This window comes from Lagenorhynchus albirostris, chromosome 18, assembly GCF_949774975.1.
Source record: "Lagenorhynchus albirostris chromosome 18, mLagAlb1.1, whole genome shotgun sequence".
NCBI classification, from domain to species: domain Eukaryota; kingdom Metazoa; phylum Chordata; class Mammalia; order Artiodactyla; family Delphinidae; genus Lagenorhynchus; species Lagenorhynchus albirostris.
The window spans coordinates 7,906,063-7,927,362 of NC_083112.1; the positions used below are offsets into that span (position 1 = coordinate 7,906,063).

General features: G+C 42.3%; 1 protein-coding gene across 6 annotated transcripts in view; it reads left to right on the forward strand.

Annotated features, from left to right (window-relative positions):
- The window catches only part of B3GLCT (beta 3-glucosyltransferase), a 110,783-nt gene that overhangs the window by 22,196 nt on the left and 67,287 nt on the right, over positions 1 to 21,300 (forward strand). For all 6 annotated transcript variants that reach the window (XR_009536694.1, XR_009536695.1, XR_009536696.1 and 3 more), the window contains exon 4: positions 11,213 to 11,322. Coding sequence is in view for 3 of the 6 variants with exons in the window: in XM_060128897.1 (XP_059984880.1) it covers positions 11,213 to 11,322 (110 nt within the window). In the remaining 3 variants the exon portion in view is untranslated. The remainder of the gene's footprint in view (positions 1 to 11,212; positions 11,323 to 21,300) is intronic.

A 21,300-nucleotide genomic window follows, 5' to 3' on the forward strand; every position in this document is an offset into this window, starting at 1 on the left:
TTCTTATTAGTTATCCATTTTATACAAATCAGTGTATATATGTCAATCCCAATCTACCAGTTCATCCCACCACCCCCCCCAACTGCTTTCCCCCCTTGGTGTCCATACGTTTCTTCTCTACGTCTGTGTCTCAATTTCTGCCCTGCAAACCGGTTCATCTGTACCATTTTTCTAGGTTCCACATATACGTGTTAATATACGATATTTGTTTTCCTCTTTCTGACTTACTTCACTCTATGACAGTCTCTAGATCCATCTACGTCTCTACAAATGACTCAATTTCGTTCCTTTTTATGGCTGAGTAATATTCCATTGTATATATGTACCACATCTTTATCCATTCATCTGTCGATGGGCATTTAGGTTGCTTCCATGACCTGGCTATTGTAAATAGTGCTGCAATGAACATTGGGGTGCATGTGTCTTGTTTTTTGGTTTTTTTTTAGTGGTACGCGGGCCTCTGACTGCTGTGGCCTCTCCCGCTGCGGAGCACAGGCTCTGGACGGGCAGGCTCAGCGGCCATGGCTCACGGGCCCAGCCACTCTGCGGCATGCGGGATCCTTCCAGACCGGGGCACGAACCCGTGTCCCCTGCATCGGCAGGCGGACTCTCAACCACTGCGCCACCAGGGAAGCCCACACGTGTCATTTTGAATTATGGTTTTCGCAGGGTATATGCCCAGTAGTGAGATTGCTGGGTCATATGGTAGTTCTATTTTTAGTTTTCTAAGGAAGCTCCGTACTGTTCTCCATAGTGGCTGTATCAATTTACATTCCCACCAACAGTGCAAGAGGGTTCCCTTTTCTCCACCCTCTCCAGCATTTGTTGTTTGTAGATTTTCTGATGATGCCCATTCTAACTGGTGTGAGGTGATACCTCATTGTAGTTTTGATCTGCATTTCTCTAATAATTAGTGATGTTGAGCAGCTTGTCATGTGCTTCTAGGTCATCTGTATGTCTTCTTTGGAGAAATGTCTATTTAAGTCTTCTGCCCATTTTTGGATTGGATTATTAGTTTTTTTAATATTGAGCTGCATGAGCTGTTTATATATTTTGGAGATTAATCCTTTGTTGATTCGTTTGCAAATATTTTCTTCAATTCTGAGGGTTGTCTTTTTGTCTTGTTTGTAGTTTCCTTTGCTGTGCAAAAGCTTTTAAGTTTCATTAGGTCCCATTTGTTTATTTTTGTTTTTATTTCCATTACTCTAGGAGGTGGATCAAAAAAGATCTTGCTGTGATTTATGTCAAAGAATGTCTTCCTATGTTTTCCTCCTAAGAGTTTTATAGTATCGGTCTTACATTTAGGTCTCTAATTCATTTGGAGTTTATTTTTTGTATATGGTGTTAGGGAGTGTTCTAATTTCATTCTTCTACATGTAGCCCCGCACCACTTATTGAAGAGACTGTCTTTTCTCCATTGTATATCCTTGCCTCCTTTGTCATAGATTAGTTGACCATAGGTGTGTGAGTTTATCTCTGGGCTTTCTATCCTGTGCCATTGATCTATATTTCTGTTTTTGTGCCAGTACCATACTGTCTTGATTACTGTAGCTTTGTAGTATAGTCTGAAGTCAGGGAATCTGATTCCTCCAGCTCCGTTTTTTTCCCTCAAGATCACTTTGACTATTCGGGGTCTTTTGTGTCTCCATACAAATTTTAAGATTTTTTTTTCTAGTTCTGTAAAAATGCCATTGGTAATTTGATAGGTATTGCATTGAACCTGTAGATTGCATTGGGTAGTATAGTCATTTTCACAGTGTTTATTCTTCCAATCCAAGAACATGGTATATCTCTCTGTCTGTTTGTATCATCTTTAATTTCTTTCATCAGTGTCTTATAGTTTTCTGAGTACAGGTCTTTTGTCTCCCTAGGTAGGTTTAGTCCTAGGTATTTTATTCTTTTTGTTGCAGTGGTAAATGGGAGTGTTTCCTTAATTTCTCTTTCAGATTTTTCATCATTAGTGTATAGGAATGCAAGAGATTTCTGTGCATTAATGTTGTATCCTGCAACTTTACCAAATTCATTGATTAGCTCTAGTGGTTTTCTGGTGGCATCTTTAGAATTCTTTATGTATAGTATCATGTCATCTGCAAACACTGACAGCTTTACTTCCTCTTTTCCGATTTGTATTCCTTTTATTTCCTTTTCTTCTCTGATTGCCATGGCTAGGACTTCCAAAACTATGTTGAATAATAGTGGTGAGCGTGGACATCCTTGTCTTGTTCCAGATCTTAGAGGAAATGCTTTCAGTTTTTCACCATTGAGAATGATGTTTGCTGTGAGTTTGTCCTATATGGCCTTTATTATGTTGAGGTAGTTTCCCTCTGTGAGCACTTTATGGAGAGTTTTTATCATAAATACGTGTTGAATTTTGTCAAAAGCTTTTTCTGCATCTATTGTGATGATCATATGGTTTTTCTTCTTCAATTTGTTAATATGGTGTATCACATTGATTTGCATATATTGAAGAATCCTTGCATCCCTGGGATAAATCCCACTTGATCGTGGTGTATGATCCTTTTAATGTGTTGTTGGGTTCAGTTTGCTAGTATTTTGTTGAGGATTTTTGTATCTATATTCATCAGTGATAGTGGTCTGTAATTTTCTTTTTCTGTAGTATCTTTGTCTGGTTTTGGTATCAGGGTGATGGTGGCCTCATAGAATGAGTTTGGGGGTGTTCCTTCCTCTGCAGTTTTTTGGAAGACTTTGAGAAGGTTGGGTGTTAGCTCTTCTCTGAATGATTGATAGAATTCACCTGTGAAGCCCTCTGGTCCTGGACTTTTGTTTGTTGGAAGATTTTAAATCACAGTTTCAATTTCATTACTTGTGATTGGTCTGTTCATATTTTCTGTTTCTTCCTGGTTCAGTCTTGGAAGGTTATACCTTTCTAAGAATTTGTCCATTTCTTCCAGGTTGTCCATTTTATTGGCATAGAGTCACTTGTAGTAGTCTCTTAGGATGCTTTGTATTTCTGAGTGTCTGTTGTAACTTCTCCTTTTTCATTTCTAATTTTATTGATTTGTGTCCTCTCCCTCTTTTTCTTGATGAGTCTGGTTAATGGTTTATCAATTTTGTTTATCTTCTCAAAGAACCAGCTTTTAGTTTTATTGATCTTTGCTATTGTTTTCTTTGTTTCTGTTTCATTTATTTCTGCTCTGATCTTTATGATTTCTTTCCTTCTGCTAACTTTGGGTTTTGTTCTTCTTTCTCTAGTTCCTCTAGGTGTAAGGTTAGATTGTTTATCTGAGATGTTTGTTGTTTCTTGAAGTAGGATTGTATTGCTATAAACTTCCCTCTTAGAACTGCTTTTGCTGCATCCCGTAGGTTTTGGATCGTCGTGTTTTCATTGTCATTTGTCTCTAGGTATGTTTTGATTTCCTCTTTGATTTCTTCAGTGATCTCTTAGTTATTTAGTAACGTATTGTTTAGCCCCCATGTGTTTGTCTTTTTTACATTTTTTTCCCCGTAATTTATTTCTGATCTCATAGTGTTGCGGTCAGAAAAGATGCTTGATATGATTTCAATTTTCTTAAATTTACTGAGGTTTGATTTGTGTCCCCAGATGTGATCTATCCTAGAGAATGTTCCGTGCACCCTGAGAAGAAAGTATAATCTGCTGTTTTTGGATGGAATGTCCTATAAATATCAATTAAATCTATCTGGTCTGTTTTGTCATTTAAATCTTGTGTTTCCTTATTAATTTTCTGTTTGGATGATCTGTCCATTGGTGTGAGGTGTTAAATTCCCCCAGTATTATTGTGTTACTGTCGATTTCCTCTTTTATAGCTGTTAGCAGTTGCCTTATGTATTGAGGTGCTCCTATGTTGGGTGCATATATATTTATAATTGTTATATCTTCTTCTTGGATTGATCCCTTGGTCATTACGTAGTGTCCTTCCTTGTCTCTTGTAACATTCTTTATTTTAAAGTCTATTTTGTCTAATATGAGTATTGCTACTCCAGCTTTCTTTTGATTTCCATTTGCATGGAATATCTTTTTCCATCCCCTCACTTTCAGTCTGTATGTCTCCCTAGGTCTGAAGTGGGTCTCTTGTAGACAGAATATAGATGGATCTTTTTATTGTATCCATTCAGCCAGTCTGTGTCTTTTGGTTGGAGCATTTAATCCATTCACGTTTAAGGTAGTTATCAATATGTATGTTCGTATTTCCATTTTCTTAATTGTTTTGGGTTTGTTTTTGTAGGTCCTTTTCTTCTCTTGTGTTTCCCACTTAGAGAAGTTCCTTTACAATTTGTTGTAGAGCTGGTTTTGCGGTGCTGAATTCTCTTAGCTTTTGCTCATCTGTAAAGCTTTTGATTTCTCCATGGAATCTGAATGAGATCCTTGCTGGGTAGAGTTGGGTAGAGTAATCTTGGTTGGTTCTTCCCTTTCATCACCTTAAGTATATCATGCCACTCCCTTCTGGCTTGTAGAGTTTCTGCTAAGAAATCAGCTGTTAACCTTACTGGAGTTCCCTTGTATGTTATTTGTCATTTTCCCCTTGCTGCTTTCAATAATTTTTCTTTGTCTTTAATTTTTGCCAATTTGATTACCGTGTGTCTCGGTGTGTTTCTCCTTGGCTTTATCCTGCCTGGGATTCTCTTCACTTCCTGGACTTGGGTGGCTATTTCCTTTCCCATGTTAGGGAAGTTTTCAACTATAATCTCTTCAGATATTTTCTTGGGTTCTTTCTCTCTCTCTTCTCCTTCTGGGACACCTATAACCTGAAAGTTGTTGCATTTAATGTTTCCCAGAGGTCTCTTAGGCTGTCTTCATTTCTTTTCATTCTTTTTTCTTTATTCTGTTCTGCAGCAGTAAATTCCACCATTCTGTCTTCCACATCACTTATCTGTTCTTCTGCCTCAGTTATTCTGCTGTTGATTCCTTCTAGTGTAGTTTTCATTTCAGTTATTGTATTGTTCATCTCTGTTTGTTCATTCTTTAATTCTTTTAGGTCTTTGTTAAACATTTCTTGCATCTTCTCGATCTTTGCCTCCATTCATTTCCTGAGGTCCTGGATCATCTTCACTATCATTATTCTGAATTCTTTTTCTGGAAGGTTGCCTATCTCCACTTCATTTAGTTGTTTTTCTGGGGGTTCTTCTTGTTCCTTCATCTGGTACATAGCCCTCTGCCTTTTCATCTTGTCTGTCATCCTGTGAATGTGGTTTTTGTTCCACAGGCTGCAGGGTTGTCGTTCTTCTTGCTTCTGCTGCCTGCCCTCTGGTGGATGAGTCTGTCTAAGGGGCTTGATGGGAGGGACTGGTGGTGGATAGAGCTGGCTGTTGCTCTGGTGGGCAGAGCTCAGTAAAACTTTAATCTCATTGTCTGCTGATGGGTGGGGCTGGGTTCCCTCCCTATTGGTTGTTTGGCCTGAGGCGAACCAACACTGGAGCCTACCCAGGCTCTTTGGTGGGCTAATGGCGGACTCTGGGAGGGCTCATGCCAAGGAGTACTGCCCAGAACTTCTGCTGCCCGTGTCCTTGTCCTCACGGTGAGACACAGCCACCCCTCACCTCTGCAGGAGACCGTCCAACACTAGCAGGTAGGTCTGGTTCAATCTCCTATGGGGTCACTGCTCCTTCCCCTGAGTCCTGATGTGCACAGTACTTTGTGTGTGCCCTCCAAGAGTGGAGTCTCTGTTTCCCCCAGTCCTGTCGAAGTCCTGCAATCAAATCCCACTAGCCTTCAACGTCTCATTCTCTGGAAGTTCCTCCTCCTGTTGCCGGACCCCCAGGTTGAGAAGCCTGACATGGGGCTCAGAACCTTCACTCCAGTGGGTGGACTTCTGTGGTATAAGTGTTCTCCAGTTTGTGAGTCACCCACCCAGCCGTTATGGGATTTGATTTTACTGTGATAGCGCCCCTCCTACCATCTCATTGTGGCTTCTCCTTTGTCTTTGGATGTGGGGTATCTTTTCTGGTGAGTTCCAGTGTCTTCCTGTCGATGATTGTTCAGCAGTTAGTTGTGATTCCGGTGCTCTCACAAGAGGGAGTGAGAGCACGTCCTTCTACTCCAGCATCTTGAACCAATGACTGGTGGCGCAGTGGTTAAGAATCTGCCTGCCAATGCAGGGCACACGGGTTCGAGCCCTGGCCCTGGAAGATCCCACATGCCATGGAGCAACTAAGCCTGTGTGCCACAACTACTGAGCCCATGTGCCACAACTACTGAAGCCTGTGTGCCCAGAGCCCACGCTGCACAACAAAAGCCACCGCAATGAGAAGCCCGCACACGGCAATGAAGAGTAGCCCCCGCTCGCCGCTACCAGAGATAGCCTGTGCACAGCAATGAAGACCCAACACAGCTAAAAATAAATAATTTATAAAAAAGAAAAAAAAAGAAAAGGATAGCTTTATTGCTTTGCTAGCAAAGGGAGACACACTGGGCTTCTGCCTCAAAGAACTGTGTGTCCCCACCTTTGATTGCTTTCCTCTTCACAGAAGAGTTAATCCTCCTACAGGGCTCCTTCTGTAGCCATCTCTGGTCCTGTTTCCTGAAAGTTCTACAGCTACTGTCGGCTTTAACACCGAGTGGGTCCTCCCTGTATCCTTGACTATCTTCCCTTCTCGCCTGTCACACTCATCATTGTTGTCAGGCACTTAGTGTGTGACCCATTTATCACTCATTCCTGGAGGAGGTACAGTGACAGTCTGTCTTGAGTTGTGACTGTGTTTGCTCAAGGCACATTGCAGTGGGTTTAGGGAAGTATCAGCAAAGGGATGGGGAAATAGTGGAATCGTCTTATTTGGTTCCACTGACCAGGCAGTGAGAGCTTAAGAGTCACGTGGTTGAACGGCATGAACAGAGAAGACAGCCCGGAGATCTAGACTCGGCCAGAATGCAATGCAGTCCAGGAGGGCTTAGGGTGTATGTCAGGAAATATTTCCTGGTGCCGATATATAAAGAACAGCAGGAATTTAAGAACCAAACTGTACTATGCTGGTTCTTTTCTGGAATGGGGGTAGGGCTGAACGTGGTCATCGTTCATTGTGTCAGGGTTGTAGGACCTGGGTACACCTTTCCGCTTTTGCCTCATACAGGTAACTCCAGCACACGCATGCCGTTCCTTACCTCACCGTACAGCCTCCCCTAACTGTAATACTTTCAGGGCCCAACACTCCACTTGCTGTCCCGAACCTTCACTGCTCTCTCTGTTGGAAAAGTCGTCCCCGGGTGTCCCCAGGACTTGGTGTCCTCATCACATCCTCTGGGGAGGCTCTGCTATCTGGGGTCCCAGAGCGCTCTGGGGCCCTTCCCCAGTTTGAAAGCTGTTAATCTATAGACCCGGCCTCGTTGCATGGCACATAAATCCTTCCTGATCTGATCTGGCTGACGCAGCCTTCCTCTCTAACTTTATCACTGACTGTTCCCTTCATCCTTTTCTCAGAAATGCCCGATAAACTCCCTGGTCGCCTCTCAGGGCTGCTACCAAGATAAGGTGGCTGTGGGCTCTGCGATAACTCTCTTCTTCCTGCCACTGATCTGCTACCTTGTGCCTGAGTCTGTAGAAAACTGTGTCTTATTTTATTTTTACTTTTTAAATGTTTATTTCATTTTAATTTTTTATGTTAATTTTTAATATTTTATTTTTTTGGCCTCACTGTGCGCGTGTGGGATCTTAGTTCCCGACTAGGGATTGAACCCGTGCCCCCTGCAGTGGAAGTGCGGAGTCTTAACCACTGGACCACCAGGGAAGTCCCACTGCTGCCTTTTAGAGGAAACTCAGGAAGCACCCCTCCCCAGAAGCTCTCCCTGCACTGGCTCTCCTCCTCTGTGCCCCCAGGGTCCCCGCTTGGCTCTGCAGTGACACCCACGGCCTCGTGCTGTGATGGCGTCTTCTGAGCTAGACTCCTGTGCTGGGGTCACGCTTGCTCCTTTGTGTATCCTGGATCCTTGTGCTTAGAAGAGGCTTGGAGACGTTTGCTGAATGAGTGCACACAGCATGCGAGATCCAAGCACTTGATAAAGGAAGGGGATGATCTCTCAGGAGCAGAGGAAATAGCACAGGACCCAGATATGAAACGGGGAAGAATTCGCTTCTTTTCTTCTCCCCAAGCCTCTTCCCCACACCAAAGAGCTGCTTCTGTGCCAACAGTGGGAACTTTGCTGATCTGGTAGAGGAGGTGGTGGGAGTTGATTCCTGCAGGGTTAACCTTTTGACAGATGGAGCTGCTCTTTTTTTTTTCAACTTTAAAAATAATTTTTAAAATTTATTTAATTTATTTTTTGGCTGCACTGGGTCTTCATGACTGCGTGCGGGCTTTCTCTAGTTGTGGCGAGGCGGGGCTACTCTTTGCTGCGGTGCACGGGCTGTAGGTGCGCAGGCTTGAGTAGTTGTGGCTCTCAGGCTCTAGAGTGCAGGCTCAGTAGTTGTGGCACATGGGCTTAGTTGCTCCGTGGCATGTGGGATCTTCCCGGACCGGGGCTTGAACCTGTGTCCCCTGCATTGGCAGGAGGATTCTTAACCACTGCGCCACCAGGGAAGTCCGAGCTGCTCTTTTAAAAAAATTTATTATGAATTATTTTGAACATACAGGAAGCTACAAAGAGTAACATGGTGTATCTACCACTCAGATTAATAAATAAAATATTCCTAACACAGCTGTAGCATTTAAACCATTATCTTGATTTGGTGTCTATCATTCTCCTGTGGTCTTTTATACTTTCACACCATATTTGATATGTATACATGCATATATATGGTATATATCCATTTTTAATATATTTGTGTTTATATTTTTGTAAACCATTAATTTATACTGTATGGTTATTCCCTTGTGCCTTGCTTTTTTCAGCATTCTGTCTGTAGGGTTCATCTCCAGTATCCATCTGGCTTGATCCACGTAGCGTCAGTTAATGTTTATTGCTGTGTAGTAGTCCAATCTGTGTATCCTGTTAGGGGGTACCTGGTTTGCTTCCAATTGTTTCTTTTTACACAGTGCTGCTGTGAGCACTCTTGTTACGCTCCCTCGTACACGCATTGAGAGTTTCTCAAGGATGACTGGTAAGGCTGGAGTTTCTGGGTCATTGCACATGTGCGTCTTCAACTTTATTAAATTTTGCAAAAATTATTCTCTGAGGCTTAATGACTCCAGTCTTAAAAAAAATACTTTTCATTTTGATAAGTCAGTTACGTTAGTGTTTCAGATGTAGTGGATCGAAGGTTCCATTTCAGTTGAAGTAGAAGATGCCCGTTTGAGCCGTATCTGTGTGTCTGATTTATATGATTTAAAACAGAGATCGGTATGTAGAGGGTTCATATTTATATAAACTCCTACAAAGAAAGAATGACGTCATAGTCAGCAGGTTGTTCAGCATTTCCTTTTAAATTTTTTGTTGAGTTTTAACCAGAGAGCATTTTGGATTATTTTTAGGATCTGGACTGCTCACTGTGGAGCTATTTGTTGTATGAATATTTGAGTGAATAAATGAATGGAACTATAGAACTGAACGTGAGAACGATAAAATTTAATGGAATAAATTAAAACCAAGTTAGCGGCCCTGAGTCGAGGGGTTAAAGTGAAAAGCTCCTGGTGGGGGGAGGGTCCTCACATTCATCTACTGTCAGCCTGCTGGAGGCTACAGTTTTTTAAATTTTTAATTTTTAAAAAAATTTTATTTTATATTGGAGTATAGTTGATTAATAGTGTTGTGTTAGTTTCAGGTGTACAGCAAAGTGATTTAGTTTTACGTATACATATGTCTATTCTTTTTCAAATTCTTTTCCCGTTTAAGTTATTGCAGAGTACTGGAACAGAGTTCCCTGTGCTGTACAGTACTCCTTGTTGGGTATCCATTTTAAATATAGCAGCGTGTACATGTCAACCCCAAACTCCTAGTCTATCCCTCCCTCCAACCCTCCCCTCCCTGCCCCCCCACCCGGTAACCAGGGGTTCATTCTCTAAGTCTGCGTCTATTTCTGTTTTGTAAAAAAGTTCAGTTGTATTTTTTTTTTATTAGATTCCACATGTAAGTGATATCATGTATTTGTCTTTCTCTGTCTGACTTACTTCACTTAGTATGATCATCTCCAGGTCCATCCATGTTGCTTGGAGGCTAAAAGTCTGTGACACCTGCCTCCGGCCAGCACCCCTGTCTGGTGGCAGCGTCCTGACACAACGGCAGTTCCTTTTCTTTATCACGAGCTCCGAACCTGGGCAGGCCTGATGTGCTTCCCTGGTGCGGGGCCTGAGCAGCCCCCTCTGCGGCAAGGCGTCTGTGGTCTCCCCTGGTCTGGACCCTGTCAAGACACCGGCTGCCCCGAAGCCAGTCTTAGCTGGCGGCAGATATGGCCAGTGTTGCCGACAGGCTTTTATGCAGCCCTTCCCGCCACAGCCCTGCTGTGTGGAATCGTGGCTGTTTTCCTGGAGGTAACACTGCATCCTGGCCAGGTGCCTTGTGAGGTCATTGCTGAGCGTCACCTTGAAGGGCTGTCCAGAATGTGCTTGAGGTAGAGTGTTAGTTTGCTGGAGCTGCTGAAACTAAGTGCCACAAACCGCGTGGCTTCAGCAGACGTTTGTCTCCCGGTTCTGGAGGCTGGGTTGGTTTCCTCAGAGGCCCCCCTCCTTGGCTTGCAGGTAGCCGTCCTCTCCCTGTGTCTTCACAGCATCCTCCCTCTGTGTGTCTCTTGCCCGGATTTCCTCTTTTTATAAAGACGCCAAGTATATCTGTATATCGGATTAGGACCTATACTAATAACCTCACTTTAACTCGATCACCTCTGTAAAGACCCAATTCCAAATTAGGTCACATTGTGAGGTGCTGGGGGTGAGGACTTCAACACATGAAGTTTGGGGTACACAATGCAGCCCCTAACAGGTAGACACACTGTAGGGTTATGTGGGAATTGTTAAAAGGCTTCTTGCAGACATTGGATTTTCAGTGATGAGGGAAGTGACTGTTCTTTCCCACATTAACATTTGCGTACTTTCTGACAGATGCAGGAGCAACGTCACAGTTTGTTACCACAGACTTGGTTAGTACAGCGGGCTTATTTACTTACTAACTTCTAGGAAGGAAGTTGCAGAGATCAGTTTAAAAAGGGAGATTGTGTTATTAGAATTACATATAAATTGATTTTTTTTCCCCTAAGAGTTTATTGCCTGAAGGCTTGCCTTGTGGTTGTTTTTTTTTTGACTTGTTTTCAAGTTTATTTCAGTTGTTGTTAAAAAAAAATTACCTGAAAACTTTTTGTCGTTGTTGTTTTAGATTTAAAAGGAATTGCATTTGTCATCCAGAGTCAAAGTAATTCTTTTCATGCAAAGAAAGCAGAACAGTTAAAACAAAGCATCTTAAAGCAAGCTGCAGATCTTACCCAGGTATGTAGAGGTGACATGGAATGTCAGTACTTACTTATTTCTTGATGCATTTATGTTTTCCAAAGCTCTTGGTCCATAGATGATCAATTTTATTCAGATAAAATACCTTGTTTTTGTTTTGCTGGCTTAATATGGACTATATTGTTTAAAATGCTCTAGTTAATTTCTAATGCTCAAAGCATCGTATTCTAAATTATTATATATATATTTTTAAGAGAATTATATAAACGTATAGGACTATCACGGTTTCATCATAAAGTATGATAGAAAAAAGTGGAAGAAATAACTTTTTAAAGGCAGAGCTTAAAATAGCAAAGATAATTAATGTTCAAAATTTTGGTAACAAGTTCTATGGGAATTTCTATGTTGAAATAACACTTTCATTAACCTTAGTGCGGTGCTGCTTCTGTGAGTTTCTTAATCTGTTTTTAAATTGGATCTTATTAATTGAACTTTTGATTTGATTTATAATGTAATATCCAAGAAGGATTATGGAGAGAAAGACTGACACGTCCAAGTACACTTTAATGATGTTTGAAATAGGCGTGAGCTGAGTTTAAATCTGTTCTGAATGATGCTGGAGGTTTGGGGCAAACGAAGAGCTACCTTCTTGTGCTGCCATACAGGAGCTTTCTTTTTTAGCCAAGCAAAGAAATTCCTCCCAGCCCGCTCCACTATGTGGCTGTGGCCTTCAAGACAGAAGTGCTGTCTGCAGGTAAAAGCCGTCAAGAGCTCTCTGACAAGAGACCTGTGTGTTTGACAGACAGCTTCTTTCTGTTGGTGGGAGCTGGGAAATAAAGGGTTGGAGATATCAATGGAAAAATGAACAACTGTAAATGGTATTCAAGGTTAAGGCACTGCTGACAGTAAAGCTTACTGTGCTTAGTCTTTAAATGCTTTACGTATGAAATTCATCCACCCTCCCCACTTCCCCGCAAGGACAGACCCTCGGTTCCTCATACCTTCTCAAGGGAGAGGAAGGTGTTGCAGGCTATAGACAGGTGGTTGTTTTTTTTGTTTTTTTGGGGGGGGGTACTTGGAGATAGGAGCAGCTTGATGAGTTTTAAGTTCCCCCTTTGTCTGGAAACCCAACTTTGGAGATTTTCTTCTACTAAACCTTTTCAGATGCCATCAGAGAGGAAGTCCTGCAGCAACCTTGACAGGCTGGGGTTCCTCCGTGGGCTCTGGTAGAGGCCTGTGCGGGGGTCGGGGAGCAGGGCCCCACATAGTCCCTCAGTGGGGTTCAGGTGAGCATTCATGGAATTTAGCTCAGTTGGGCCTTGGGTGTTACCCCAAACTGTGAATCAGTGATGATGTCAGGACAGAGTTATGTATCGTTTGAATTCATATATGAATTAAGGGCACATATATCTCTGTACCTTGTTCCCAGAAGTACCTTCCCTTTTGTAGAGGCAGATTCATGTGTGTTTTATTTATTTTTTTTAAAATAAATTTATTTATTTATTTTTTGGCTGCGTTGGGTCTTCGTTGCTGTGCGCAGGCTTTCTCTAGTTGTGGCAAGAGGGGGCTACTCTTCGTTGCAGTGCGTGGGCTTCTCATCGCGGTGGCTTCTCTTGTTGCGGAGCACAGGCTCCAGGTGCGTGGGCTTCAGTAGTTGTGGCACGAGGGCTCAGTAGTTGTGGCTCGCGGGCTCTAGAGCGCAGGCTCAGTAGTTGTGGTGCGTGGGCTTCGTTGCTCCACGGCATGTGGGATCCTCTCAGACCAGGGCTCGAACCCATGTCCCCTGCATTGGCAGGCAGATTCTTAACCACTGTGCCACCACGGAAGCCCTTGTGTCTCTCTTTTCTAAAGTTCTCTGAGGTCAGTATAAAACATAAGAATGTAACATCCTGGTTACACGCTGTAATATGGTTCAACCATGATCAATGTTCCGCTTGTGGTAACCTTTCCTAGAAAGGTTAGAAAACATTTCTATTTCTCTAAAGTGTTGAACTTTTTCTAGCAGTTTATTCTGCGCTTCTGTTTAGTTTCAGTGTGCTTCTACTTAATTTGTATTGTCCTTTGCATTTACAGTTTGCCATTTAGACCACCTGTTTAGCTGGTGACTTAGATCGCCACTAGGTGGCAATATTGGTTTTACATTTAAAGACACCTAATAAAGCAGTATCACCAAGCAAACCCCTCCCCCAGCATCTAATTTCCGTGATAATAAATGGAGTCTAGACTAAAGCAATTGGAAACCTCCCTTTATTATCAGATAGTCTGTTTTTCTTATTCAGTTCTTTCCTAGCGTGGAAGCCAGCTATGAGTACTGAAGTAGTTATGACAGAATTTCATTTTAGCACTTGGATTTAATTTGCTCACAAGATCCAGGGTGTACTGTTACAACTCAGGTAATTTCATATTTGGGTTAACACGTCTTTTGGTAGTTGAAATGGCTGGAAAGATTTTACAGTTTGCATCTGTACATGATACTGGTTCATTTTTTTTCTCTTTGTAGAGTTCTTTATGTTACGTATGTGATTTAAAGTTGAATTTATTCCATAATAGCATCTTGGAGATCCACAGATTGTCAAAAGCTCGCACCGGGTCTGTAGACAATACCTGGGGCAATGATGAGCTACCCTGACCTAGAACTACGTGAAAACAGAGAAAGAAGATTAACTGCAGAGAATTAAGTGCTGACATGCACAGACTATAGGGCAGCAAAGTCACTTGGAGAGGCAGGTAATGGCTCCCTAGTTGCAACTTGACTGGAACTTGGTTTAAGAAACTGACATATTCTTGAAAAAGAACTGACAGCCTAGTCGTCAGCTGGGGAAGACAAGGTCAGCCGAATCCGGGGCAGAGTTGTCAGGGCATCACCAGGGCTGCAGCGGAAGCAGGCTGGCTCCTCTGAGGGGTCAGCCTCGTGGTTTGCCAGGTATGTGCTGTGCCTCTGACGGGACAGGATGTCACCTGCGACCTGAATCATGAAGTCTTCAGGTTGCAGTTTTGGTTTTCTCCATCGATTTGCCCACCATGAGCATTCACCACAGTTGCTTAGTGAGGGAGGAATCAGCCACAAGTTTTACCATCTGAATATTTATCTGATAGTCCAAAATATCTCCTCCACGCCACCAGATGTCTAGAATTGCTGTTTATTTATTCCTTACTCCTGTCGGGTTGCACTTGACTACGAAATCTGCCAAAGATTAAGGTGCAAAAATTTAATGGTTTCCGCAGTTAGGCATCTGCTTCTCGCTGTTCTCTTTTGCTTTGGCAAGTCATTGCCTACGCCTGTTTCGCCTCAAGGTGCTAAAATGTGGTCTTATTGAAAACACAAACGTTTTTCATTCTTCTCATTTGAGTATAAAAACAGGAGCCTAAGCGAGCTTTCTGTCTGAAACACGACACTGTACTCGGAGTTGTCACCAGAGTGGTGAAGCTGTCTCCCTTGTTTTCTGAAACAATCTGGGTCATTGGGAGTTGTCACTCCCACTTCCAGGTTTGATGCTTATAAGGCAGGTCGTAATGGTTTTGAAGTCTATAATGATATAGTTCTTCTAGTCAGGAAGCTAGCAGACTTCACCAAGTGCTTCCTATGTACAGAGAACCATTCTGGATTGTGGTGGAGCCGAGTTAGAGAGGATTTAGAAAAGATACTCTAGTTCTTTGAATTACTTATAAGGTAGATGGTAACGATCTCATAATAGAAATGACTGTATCATTAAGTAGAAATTAGAAATCTGAAATAAGTCTATTAAAATATCTATTCAGCAATATTCATTGCACATCTGTAGCTACATTAGGTACTTTTGAACGTAACAGGACATCTCTAGACAGTCCATGGGGCCCTTGAGAAAGACGGTGGTCATGAAGTTGTTTAGGAAGTAGAGCGATATGTAAACAGCACATGAAGGAAGACTTCTATCAGATCAGATAGGAGAGACAGGAAATTAGCTGGAGGGATGCTGGTTTGGAACAGGGAACCAGATCTGGAAGACGAAGACATGAGTCATCAGGAAGGTTTGCTTTTGGGATGCCAGGGGACCTAGGATTTGTTCGGGGGGATGAGTAAAGCATGTTTTAGCAGGAATAGTGATCTTTCTAGATCAAAATGGATGGAAAGTAGAGCTGGTAATGTGGTTGACCAGTACAGGGTTCCTAAATGTACATCTACAGATAGAAGAATGCAGATTTGGAAGAAGTGCTACCTTTTTTCCTGAGTGTTTTCTCCCTGCATTACAGATGGAAGGGTAATGTGAACTTATAAAGATTGACTATACAAAGAGGTGCATGAACAAAAGCCAGGTGGAGGTAAGGCTAACAGAAACCCATAAGGAGAGTTTGTGCAACAGTCTCTGAATTAATCAGGCCCTTGAGTGTATTTTGTTTTAAATACCTGTGATGTGCGTGGCATCTGTGTGTCAATTGTGATTTGACTTCTGCTTTTTGAACTTGGAAAAAATTCCTTCCTGAGTCAGTGTTTGTGTGAAAATTCTTGTTATTTCTGTTACGTGAAATGGGCGCAGTCAGCTTGGTCTCTGGCGAAGACTCTGTTGGAGAAGCTTGAGTTTATGTTGTGATGGAGAGGCTGTCAAATGAGAGTATTTTTTCCCTTCTGGGACCTGGGATCCGGTAACCAAGGCTGATCCTAGATTGACATAGTTTTTACTGCATCTTCAGAAATGTATCAACCCTTGCTTAAAATTATAGAAGCCATTAATGTTCGCCAAAGGAATTTCAAAATAAGATTAAATTGGAGGCAATAAAGGAGAGAGGAGAAAGCATCATTGTGCTTTTTTAAAACTAGGTTCTAGTAAAATAAAGACTCATGTACATTTTGAAGACTCTGAAGTATGATCTTAGCACAAGGCACAGGTCATGTGTGGTTGGGGAATCACTTTGAGTGGGAGACAGGGAATAAGCCCCTGTAGGAGTGACTCCTCAGAGAGAGGGGACAGTCTGAATTTGGAATGAATTGGACCTGAGGGAGGGGCAGAACCACGGATAAGTTATGGACCCTTTTTTTTTTTTCAACATCTTTATTGGAGTATAATTGCTTTACAATCGTGTGTTAGCTTCTTCTGTATAACAGAGTGAATCAGCTATACGTATACATTTATCCCCATATCCCTTCCCTCTTGCGTCTCCCTCCCACCCTCCCTATCCCACCCCTCTAGGTGGTCACAAAGCAGGAGCTGATCTCCTGGTGTTATGCGGCTGCTTCCCACTAGCTATCTGTTTTACATTTGGTAGTGTGTATATGTCCATGCCACTCTCTCACTTTGTCCCAGCTTACCCTTCCCCCTTCCTGTGTCCTCAAGTCCATTCTCTGCATCTACATATGGACGCATTTTTAAGGCATCCTCCAAATACAGAAAAGAAAATTCAGAAGTGGGTTAGGCTTATAAGGTTTTCTTTTTAGAGGGGTTATGGTGCCCCTGTAAATTTCATTTTATGGCAATAATGGATTACATTTTCTGTTTTAGGCCCAAAGGGGCCAGACTAGCTGCTTAGAAACCTCCATACTCTCCTTCCCACAGCTAAATAGCTTCTGAAGAGAGCAGACGGTTCCAATTTCGTTGCCTTCTTTTGTGGTACGAACTTTATTTAAAAGCTGGCAGAATCACAACCTTACAAATAAATGATTCTGCTTATTCACAGAAAGGTTTGGAAATCACTGTTTTCTCAAGAAGAGCTAGGTCTTGGCTCATTAGTTTAAAAAACCTCATTTCCATGCGATAAGGCAGGAAAGCTGGAAGCAAAGCCTTTCACAGAGGAGCGTGAAGAAGCTTGAGAAAGTGGCCTTGTGTTTTCTAGTTTTAGACGTTATCATATTGGCAAGGAGACAGCTTGAGGTGCTTCATTAAAAGGTTAGCTGTGAGAATCAAGTCGCTTTCACAACACTTTCCTTTTTAGGTGAGAGCAATCGGATGCTGAATTACTTAGTGAAAGTTTGTTTTCTGTCGTAATTGGTAGGTGTTAAGTAATCACACTGAGTTATTTATTAAAGTGGAGTTCTTACTGCGTTGCTGTTGAGTAAGAATTTATGCATCCGTTTACCAAATCTTTGTGGAGTATTTACTTAGGCAAGGGCCTGGGCGAGATGCTGCAGGAGAAAACAGAGCAGTGAGACCGAGTGCACTTCCTCTGGGGCTTGCTCAGCTGTAATGAATTCTTCACACCATGTCGTGAATGTGGGTCTCTGTCTGGCGCCCAGCATTTGGACACCTTCCCTTACTGGAGATTTCTACCTGGTGTGAATCTGGTGGGAGTGGGCTCGGCCCACTCAGGACCTCAGAGCCCAGACTCGGGGTCTCCCCAGCTCATGGAGGGTGGCCAGCTGGACGTTGCCACGCAGGATTCTGAGTCTGGAGCTAGGGACCCATACAAGTGGTTTATTTATTTATTTACTGACTTTATTTATTTACATTTGGTTGTGCTGGGTCTTAGTTGTGGCAGATGGGCTCCTTAGTTGCAGCTTGCCAGCTCCTTAGTTGTGGCATGCAAACTCTTAGTTGCGGCATGCATGTGGGATCTTAGTTCCGTGACCAGGGATCGAACCCGGGCCCCCTGCATGGGGGGGCGCAGAGTCTTAACCACTGTGCCACCAGGGAAGTCCCGAGTGGTCACTTTAGATCTCACCCTCTTGGTGGTGACATCGGTGCCCAGGGGACCAAGTGAGGTGGCAATGCATGCGTGCACGTGTTGGAGGAGGCCAGTGCTCTGGGGCGGGTGATGCCCTGCAGGGCGACCTTTTCCCGGTGAGTCACTGTGGAGGGGGGCCCTGCCTGTGCCACCCTCTGGGAGGCTCGTGATGGGGGGCGGGGCACTGCATGTCACTTCCTGCAGCCGCATCAGCAGCCACCATGAGAACACAGGCCAGGCAGCAGCCCGCCCGCCCTGCCGGGAGAGGTCAGCGGAGGCTTTGTCATGACATTTGAACTGAGCCTTGAAGAAACAGGAAGAGTTTGCCGGGGCGACTGCGAGGACCCCCACTGATGGAGAGAGGAAATCTTGGGTCTCGCGGGATGTTGGCAAAGGGCTCAGCTACTCTGTGAGCTACTACCATGAGTTCACATTTGGGGAGGTGGGCTTGGAGGGACTAGTGAGACACCTAACACGTGGCGCCGGCGTCTGCAGTAGAGACCCTGGAGGAGGGTTGGAAGCCATAGTAGTGCCCGCAGCGGACGTCCACTGAGTGCTCACCATGGCCGTTACTTTACCTCGCGCTCATGTCAGTACACTATGCCGCCTTCAAGCGTCAGCTCATCTAAGTCTATGAAGTGGGTTCTGTAATTCTCCCCATTTGCAGAGAGGAAGCGGGCTTAGAGGGATTGAGCGACTTGCCCAAGCTCACATCACTAACGAGCAGTGCGGCCAGGCTTGCGTCTCAGTTCTGATCTGCCTGCTGACACACAGGTGGGGCCTTAATCACGGGGCCAGGCGGCAGATCGCTGCCGCTGCTGTGTGCAAGGAATTCCACGCCAGTTCGTAAACAGTGGTCTGTGCCCTCTCTCACCTTACCTGGCTTTTTTTTTTTTTTAATACCATTTATCCTTGGCATTATATTCTAGATATATTTGCTTACTGCCTATATCCTGCATTAGAACCTGAGATCCAAGAGGTCAGATCCAAGACTCTGCCCGGTCTTTTCACAAATGTTTCCTATGTTCCTAGAACAGCGCCTGGCACATAGTAGTTGCTCAACAAATATTGTACAATCATAATAATATTAATAACCATCACATGCAAGCTTGTGCCAAGTGCTTGGCATGTATTAAGTCACTTGACCCCATGACTGTTGTGACCCCCATGTTGGAGATGAGATAACAGACCACAGGCAGGTCTGGGAACTTGCTCAAGGCTGAAGAGCTGGAGCGAGGATTCTGATGCAAGCACTTTGCCTCCAGAAATCAGGTCCCTACATGCTAAGCTTTATTGCCTTTCATGAAGGAGTGAATGATTCGTTAAAATAGAGTTATATGAGCTATAAAAATGTACATAGTAATGCATTTCAAAGTAAATATTTAATAAAGAGAAATTATATCAATGATGAGGTAATATTTTTCTCTTGTTAGGAAATGACAGGTTTCTGGGGAAAAAAATATATTTTAACATAGGCTCAGATTCCTGGAATGTTTGTCATTATAGCATCACTGTAATCTCCTGGTCCACATGTGAATCCTGGGTTTTTAAAGGCTAGTAAATCTGTCTGATGTATATTCCAAACAGGATATTATATCCTCATAAGATAGACCTACTTCTTATGGAAGAAATAACAATAAACAGATGTTAATTTTTGTCATGATTCATTTGTTGGTCTAAAAGTTCAGTGCCTAAGAACTATGTAATAGTTGGAATTTGGAAATACAGTTGAACTGGAATCAGTCTTAAAAGCAGGATTCAGTCCTTTAGAACTTTTGCCTGATACTGAACAAATATCTTGGTTTTTGCTTTCTAATTTAGTGCTTGGTCTGAATAATGAGACCGAATTAGACCATAAACTCATGTACTTAAATTAAGGTATGGACAAGTAACGACTATTGGGAAATAGTCTGTTGACAAGGGAAGAGGCCAGCATCATGGAGTTAAATTAGTTGAACTTTTTCCAGACAGAGGCAGAAAGACTAAAGTGGTTCAAAACCAAATTTGCCTGATAAAGTTATTTATGACATTTAAAATATTAATCTACTTTGATCCATGTTCCAATGTTGGCTTTTTCATTCATACTCATTCTAGATATAAATTTTTAATGATTTCTGCCTCCATATCAAGAATATGGGCTTTCTCCATTCTCAGAGCATTTTCAGAATGTGCAGCTATGCAATCCAAACCCTCTCCCAAATGAAGACGATGAATATGTATGAGAAACAGGTAATGAAGTAGAGTGTGGGTTCTGAATTTGTTGGTTCTCAGTAATTATTAATGGCATTAAATGTGAATATGCCATGATAAAAAATGTTTAAAGGAAGTACTGCCTGAAGGTCCAGTAGGCTTTCTGACTTCAAAATGCTTATTAGGATAGCAGTAGATGCCAGTGATGGAAATAAAGGTAGATTTTGGTTCAACAAGACAAATAGTGTTAACGTAAGATGTTTAAATTACTGTGATCAACTTTTTCTTTTTTCTTTTTTCCTTTTCTGTCATTTACCCATATTTGATTATTTGTATTTTTAGTCCCTTTATGATTGCCTCTGTTATGGTGTTACCTCATTTTTGATAGAATTTTACCTTCAACTTTTAGGTTTGAAATAGAATCATGGTTTGGTGAATAGGCATCATTTAGATTGCTGACAGGCATGACTGCCTTTGTTATAGCTTTTAGCTTTTATTCCAAAGGGCTCTGTTGATAGAACATTTTCTTACTTTTTCCTTGATTTTTCGTTTGAAAACTCTTCCTTATTCATCCCTGCAATTACATACTAAAAAACTCTATTTTCATCTAAAAGTGCTGTCAGGTGGTGATGTGGCATCTTTAAGGAGGTTTAATTCTTGTGGATAGAACAGACAGTAGATATAAAGAACATAAATTATTACAATCCCGAGTGGTAAGAACTGAGATAAGATCATTTGATGGAAAATTTTATTGTGACCTTTTAAATTATTTTATCTTAGAGGTGCTAATACATATGAGTATGTGTGTATCTAAGTCTGGGTCTGTGTGTGCATTCACACACAGAATATATACACACAGACAGACATACATGCATATATATATGCACACATATATATAAAACAAGAATAGAAGCTCTTGGTCCTTTTTGAGGATTAGTAGACGAAAGTTTATAAGTAGAATGGCTTTGGCTTAATCAAGAGTTAAGACCAGGTTTCTGAGTATCAAGGGAGGACCTATTTTATATTTTTAAGACAAAGGTATTCACACATATTTGGAGATAGTTATCAACATAGCATACTAGTTTTTGAAATGTTTCTATTTGGAGATACAGGGGTACAGAAAACTTGATTGCCATTTTTGTGTTCACCAACTGAAGCAAATACAAAATCCAGGCATGTGATTTAGTAAACAGA